Source organism: Aphis gossypii, chromosome 2 (assembly GCF_020184175.1).
Source record: "Aphis gossypii isolate Hap1 chromosome 2, ASM2018417v2, whole genome shotgun sequence".
NCBI lineage: Eukaryota > Metazoa > Arthropoda > Insecta > Hemiptera > Aphididae > Aphis > Aphis gossypii.
The window spans coordinates 52,955,803-52,963,715 of NC_065531.1; the positions used below are offsets into that span (position 1 = coordinate 52,955,803).

The 7,913-nt window shown below is 33.0% G+C and overlaps 1 protein-coding gene across 1 annotated transcript; it reads left to right on the forward strand.

Annotated features, from left to right (window-relative positions):
- The first annotated feature begins 404 nt into the window (after positions 1 to 404).
- LOC126549925 (uncharacterized) lies at positions 405 to 1,150 on the forward strand. The gene has a single exon (XM_050200398.1). It carries the CDS (start codon positions 647 to 649, stop codon positions 1,031 to 1,033), a length of 387 nt encoding a protein of 128 aa, XP_050056355.1. The 5' UTR covers positions 405 to 646; the 3' UTR covers positions 1,034 to 1,150.
- The last annotated feature ends 6,763 nt before the right edge of the window (positions 1,151 to 7,913 follow it).

Consider the following 7,913-nt stretch of genomic DNA (forward strand, 5'->3'; position numbering starts at 1 on the left):
GGTGTCCTTAAACCCTGCGACGACGTTATAAATTTTAAAACATATAATACGCGCAACTACCATAATGTAATGTGTCATTATACGCTATATATAATATCTAATATACTGTCAACTACAGTAATGCATAAAAAGATCAAATCTGTTAATTTTGTGAGCAAAGCGATCGTCTCTGTGAATAACAAAAAGTTTATATAAGTTTATTATATAGTACAGTATTAATAATAATGATGTGATAATCGGGAAAAAAAAAACTTGTCTTCTAATAATATTATAATATTATATTTTGTCGACGACGACGTGCAGTTAGGTATAAGTAATATCGATCTTCCGTCGTGGTAATTATAATGCACTCGACAATATTTTATTTCTCAGGTCCGGCTGCAAAAAATCACTCGTCACCCGTGACAACCGTCGATCTAGTTGACTGCTGTGCACGTAAATTATAATATTATATCGTACAGAAATATCATACAGGACCGCGACTTCATCTATACAGAGCAACGACTTTCAAAAATCAAACGCTCCCGAACCGACAACACAACTCACACGACTCGCGGACACCGAAATAACGTCACGTCGTTTTTATAAATTATTTATTGACTTAGTATAGTCCGATCGACGCGACTGCCGCTGAGCGGAAATCGTCATGACCGACAGTAAGTCCAAACGGACCGCGGCGCCGTTGGAGGACCCGCAGCTCAACACCAACTTTACGTACAACTTGGACTCGTGCGTGGTGCAGGCATCGCGGGACGACAGGGACACGACGCCCAGCGGACAGGGAGTGGTGGAACGCGTGTGGATCACTAGCCGACCGCCGAGACTGGGCCACGGCGTGGAGCCGACGGTCAGCGCGCGGCGGACGTACGTGATGCTCACGCACGTGCAGGGCCAGATGATCGACACCGGCGAGATGGTCTGCAAAAAGGTGTGCACGATGGGCGGTAGCAAGGACGACGCGGTCAACACGGCCTCCGCTGCCAACCCCAACAAACAGGCTTCACAGTGTCCCCGCGGTCAGCCATGCGACTGATCGGACGGACGATCGTATACGATAATAGATAAAATTGTAGCGTTTGTGCGCTTAAATTAGGAGTTGCAGGTACGAGTTGCAGTCGAGATTTTAATAAACGAAAAATAAAACTATAAACGACCGATATATTATTATAATAACATATATAACACAATATAAACATGTCCAAGAGTTTAGTTGAGAGGATCTATCTACTATACCGTTGGTGCCCTAGGTAAAAATTGGTGAAAAAAATACAATCACGCTATAGTATATAGAAACATACATAATATGTACCTATATAAGTAGATATGTTTGAAATGGGTATTTGACTTATTTTAAAATAATAATATTAATTTATTGTTTAAAATTGATTTGTAATTATACGCTTTAAAATAATTGTTTAAAGGTAACTTTATTTGCTATGAATTGAAGGATTTTGATCGGATTTTGAACGACAGTTGTGTAAATATAGCAAGGACCTTAGATTTTCAAAAACACAATTTTGCAAAATCCTAATTAAAACGTAAATACAATTTTATTTTATTAAATAGGTATTTAAAAAAAAAAATACAGGTAATGGTAAATATAAAAAAAAATCATAATTATTTATAATCTCTTGCCATATCGTTATTATAGTATTATAAATCATAAAAAATATAATATATTAGGTTATGTCAAACCATACAAGATATAAATAGTCTAAAGCCGTGATTACATCGTAATGTACGTTTCAGTATGATGCACCGTTGGTAGTGGTGCACATAACTCATCGTCCAAAATTTATTTTGTTTCAATCATTATTTTTAATTCTACGAATATTTGTTCTTTGTTCGTAAACATCAATGACCTTATTACGGTTATTATTTACGGTTTGATGAGAGATTTTATTTTAAGATGGTTTAAATTCGATTTAAGATCAAACCGATAATCGTATTGGATTTTACTAACAGCTCGTGTATACAGTACGATTTGACTCGTTTGCTTCATACGCATGGTATACACCTTACCACGTGAACTCTTATAATTTAGCAACAAACCTTTTTTTAATAATGACGAATACACAATACCTACATCTATTACGAATGATTTTGTTGTGTATATTTTGTCGTACGAATAGCAACTTTTTAGGTTCGTTAACGGTGATCTAGAGTACCCGGTGAAATGCAGCTTTTGCAGCTAGGATGGTTTTGGATAATGTTTACACTCATCTTCGTTCTATAGATCGCCCGCCAAAATGTGAAACGTGCGACAAAGACGCGACCATACGACATAATATAATATATTATTACAATACCCATCATGTGCTCTTCGCCGCCGGCCGGACCGTGGTCGTCAGCCCGTAACAGCGTGTGTGTACTACAACAATATATAATATTATAATATTGTTTTCTTGTGCGGACGAATTATTATGTGCAGGATAACACACCCCCACAATAATAAAGGCGCCATATGTCCTGCAGAAGGGGGTATTAGCACCTTGTGCTTTTTCCCATAGAAGAAAACCGTATCACACACACACACGGTCGTAATAACATTGCAACCTTTAGTCGTCGTCGTCGCGCCATGTGTCTTATACGCGGCCGATAATGACCAAAAATAAAAAACGTAAAGAACCCAGCGCGTACACACACACACATACTCACGATACCGGAATTTGCCGGGCCAATGATTCGCCGGCAGGTGCCAAAGGGTCTTCTACTTCTGCTATTCCTACACATATATACATATATATTATGCTCGTCGCGTATATTACACTATTAGCGGTAGTTATACTACTACCATGGTATACGTGCGGTCCGTAGTGCAGCGCCGACGGCACAAGAGTTCCGCACAGTTGACTTCTGGAAGGAACTACGGTGAGTGGCCGTGCTGAAAACACCCGGCCGCCGTGGCAAAAGCTCTGTATAATATGCGTTGCATTGATGATGACGACGGCTGCGTCTTTTATTTAATAATTCCTACACCTACGTATTTAGAATATTTATATATATTTTTATATAAACATTTAATGTTCTATCGCATATGCATCGTATATTATTTATATTATTGTATTGTAGTTTTTGCCGGTCGGAAGTTTATTAGTTACGTATTATATAATATATTTTATTGCGCACACATGTCTTATTGTATTTTTTGCGTTCATTCTTGTTTTTAACATCTATATATTAATATACATGTGTACATCACGATCGCATTCTGTTTTATTTTTTTAAGTTCTGTTTTAGGAGCATAGTCGTAAAAGCAGCGCAGAATATACTATACAGCGCTACACCAAATTTAAATTTTATTTTTTATACATTACTATTATATTTATCAGTTATCAGTGTTATCACATACAAAATTACGAGTAGGAACTGCAGGTATTGAAATTTTCATTAAAAACATTACTCGTTTGAGTACATATTGTGATTATGATGTAGCATCATTTTTATGACTAAATAACTGAAATTTATACCATAAAATAATTAATTTTTTTATATACATGTCTTAATGCAACATAAAATCTAGGTAATAAAAGCATATTATTTTGACTATTTTACATTATTTTTACATGATTTATTAATGCAAATTATAAATAAATAAAAAAAAAACATTTTATTATCATACAACCTATGTAATTATATATAAACATAAAACAATGTAGCTATTTAATTACTATAGGTACTTAATATTATATTGTATTATTATAAAAAAAAAAGCCATGTATGTTCGTCTAATATAATAGTATAATGAGTAGGTAAACTAAAAAAAAAAACAAAAAAGGTGAGCAAGTGGACACAGCTCTGCTATGTACTGCAATAATTAATGTCACTATAAAATGTATAATCATTTAATTTCAATGATGAACATCATTATTTATGCAAAATCCAATTCTGAGTGGAGATGTCAGCCTACATCACTATACGTATATTTTATGGAAAGTTTTTTTTTTTTTTTATTGCTATTTGAGGAGTAATTAATTTTATTATTAAAATTACAACAAGTTGATTTCAAGAAGAATTTCTAAAAACATTGCATTTACTATAGCTATTATTAATATTGAATCATGATAACGATACGAGTATATTATATTTAAATACCATTTTATATTATTGTTATAATAACTTTAATCACAGGAATGGCATAATGTTATTCACGAAAAAAAATTCCAAATAGTTCATTTTTACCATCGAATTAATTTTTTTACTATAGAAGTATTTTGATGACACCTGTTAAAAACCATGACTGTCTTATTCTAGGTATGTATATTTTATTTTACATTATTTTGCAGAGTAAAGAATTTTGTGTATATTTCATAACTAACCTTAAGTATAATTCTTAGTGTGCGATATCCGTTATATTCATAAAAATAAAATTTGCGAAACCTAATTAAGAAATTGCTAGAAAAACGTATTTCCGGCCATTAAACGCAATGATTATCAGGTAAGAAAAGGAGTTACATTTGGATTTTAAAATTAAGTTTAAATTTTTAAGTGAATAGCACGGTTTATACTTAAAAAAAACAAATCTATAAAGTTAATTTTCACTATTAATAAGTATGCTGGACAACATGATGAATATCCCTTTTTTTCTTATTCCAAAAAAAAAAATATTTATTACTAGAGCTAGGATTTTAAAGCATAATAAGCAATTAAAAGTACACTCTTGTTTTAAAATGAAAAAAAAAGAAGTATATTTACTTTAAAAAAATCAAAAAAAGCATAACCAAAAACTAACATGAGCTACTTATAAAAAAAAAAATTAAAAAAATTGAATTATTCATTTTAATTGAAAAAAAAAATAACCACAGTGTATTTCCTAAGATTTTCAGTAGGGAAGCTGACTCTATTGTCCGACAGAATATTTTTATACATAGAAAATGAACTGTCTATATCAACTGGAGTGATCACTGCATACTTCACACAAGAAATTCAAGAAATTTCAAATTAAAACGCTTTTGTTTTATATCAAAAAAAAAGTAAAATCTATTTGATCAAAAATTAATTTTACGTAAAAGTTTCTATTTTTTTTTTTTTTAAAGTTTTTTTTATGATTTTGATTCTAACCATTATATACAGCTAGGTAATTATTTTGTTCAATAAATTATTATTTACTTATTCATTAATTATTTATGCATAATCTTATTTTCGTAACGTAAAATAGCATTGCAGTTATTTTTATATTTTTAAATTACTTATTTTTTAAGTACGCTTGTCTCTGAAACAATGGATACATAAAAATAAAAATACTGTATGATAAAAATTATAATTTTACGCAAACTAAGTATGTGGAGTACTGGGGTAAATTAAGCAAAATAATAATAAATGTGTTACGGTTATCTGCGTTTTATTAAAATGCAATAGGACAAATACCATTGTTAGATTTCTCTTATACTTTTAGTAGAATCCACTAAAATAATCATGAACAATTTTTAGTCTAAAATACAACTATACTGTATGGAATTTTTCGAAGACGATTTTAATACATTTTTTTAAATATAAAAATAAAAAAAAATATATTTTCATATAAAATTAAATAGACGCGGTTTACACTGGTACTAAAGTGTTAAATAAATTTTTCTCAAGAAAATATTTTGGTTCAAATTGGTACAAATTAAATTAGGTGTAATTAATGATTAAAAAAAAAATGAAATATGTAGACATTGTGGTACCAGTGTAACCCACTTAAATTAAATGATTTAGACATTTCGAATTAAACGACGTAAACAATAATTATACTAATACGATAGTACTGACTTCAAAGACATAGGTACAATTGACAAAAATAACATTTGGCGTCTTGTGGTTTTAAGAAATCGAGAAAAATTTATTATGGTGTATCAATAGCTACTATATAATTATGTGATTTAGGTAATCGGCCATCGCAGTTAAACGGGCTGCACCGAACTATGTACGATTATAATTTAAATTACTTCGAAGCGTGACCTAAAATTACGAAAAAAAAAATAATATCATTTTAACGGGATACCTATACGTGTTATTTACAGTAATGCACAATAATATAGTCTTGTTGGTGAGTATTATATAGACTGAAGTAAACTTAACGTCTAAACATAATGTGGAATATATGGGACAATATAAGACGTACTAGGTAAATATTAATATAACATCAATATTCATTATACGCATTAATCAGAAAAAAAAAATTAATAATAATAATGGTGGTGTAACTTCATAATATTATAATTTTATTATTTGCGTGGTTCAGCCGTCTGAAACGGATAATAATTCATCTGTTTAATATGTATATTGTACATTTATGTATATGCATGTATGTAATGTGTGAGTGCGTAATCGGATAACCAGAATTAACTGTACCTACTTGTTCCACCTGTACACGAGAACCATATACCATATATTATTGTCTATAATACCTGTTGTACGCAATAACGACCTGTTATACATTGGGCTGCCTTTTCATTAGCGAGGAACATCTTCCGTTATTAACTGAAATCATATTTTGATATTTTTATTTATAGTGGAAGTTTTTCAATTGTATCAATAAATGATTAATTTTATTATATGCTTTATATTCCTTAATTTTTAAACACTAAATCATTGAGTCCTGAGACGAAACTAGACATCCTATAAAAGTGTATGATCACTATAATTCATTACATATTTCTATCATTAATTTTATGCATAAATAGTAAGATTGATATTTCCCATATATTTAAATAATAAAACCACAACGATCTTAAAAACCAATATACGAAAATTAAAAAAATCAATTAAGATTACTTCCACTTTTCCCACACAATTATTACCTAATTACTAATATAATAAATCAAGAAAATATGTATTTATACACGTCATTTGTTTTCGTCTGGGATACTTCTAAAATCTAACTGGTGCAAAATTATACTTTATTCCACAAATGTTAAGATAAGTGATACTGTTGGGTTTGTGGGTGGGGGTGGGGGTGAGTAAGTAACCCGTGAATCAAGTTGAGTCAGTCAACAACGCTTATATCATTTTTTAAATAATTTATCTACCAAACTCTACTACCACTGTACCTATTCTCTTTTCCCCACCAACTAACTTCAAATGACTACGATCTGATTTATAATAATAGGTATATACCTACCAGATACCTATAATAATAATAGTTCTATAAAACGGGTGTTATACAGGCAACCGTCGTTCACCACCGCCGCCGCCGACGGTGTGTAACGGACACGGGTAGTAGGGGACGACGGGATCGACCGGTGCTGTGGCTGTGGCTGGAGCAATTAGACGGGATGACTTACCATTTCGCCGTCGACAGTGTGACGTTTCGCCGGTTGCAGGCGACGGCGTGTAAAGTTCCCAAGCTACGACCTTAAATAATATACAAGCGCATAATGATATACGTAATATCGTTTAAGAACGTACCGACACCGGAAGCGGCGCTACGACCATACAATATCATACCTCGTGTAATACACGCATATAATACTGAGATCGATGAAGGATGACAGCCGCTACCGGACGGTATGGGAGAGACAACGGGCGCGAGCACCTTATGCGTACATAAAATATTATATATTTATATCATACGCGTATACACTGGATATATATAAGTATTTTTCAAGTCTCGACTACCCCTGCCCAACCCCTCCCCCGCAACCATCCAGAAAATGCGGCACGCACGCGGAACCGTGAGTTTCCCACGGGCGCCGACTCGAATCGCTAACCGCACCGCCACCGCGACCGGATATTGAAAAACGTTTCTCTCCGCGAGCGAGCAAACATCGGAACAGTTTAACCGGGCCGACGCGCCGCCACCACCACCACGAATTTTGGGTGTCCGCCGACCCCGATGCCGGAGGTGAGAAACGGAACTGTACCGGAAATGGACGGGGACCGTGAGGATTTCGTGTCCACGCGCTTGCACTATATATAGACATGATAACACT

Bases quoted from the DNA above. Each gene is read 5' to 3' on its own strand.
- LOC126549925 (XM_050200398.1), top strand. From the start codon at position 647: ATGACCGACAGTAAGTCCAAACGGACCGCGGCGCCGTTGGAGGACCCG.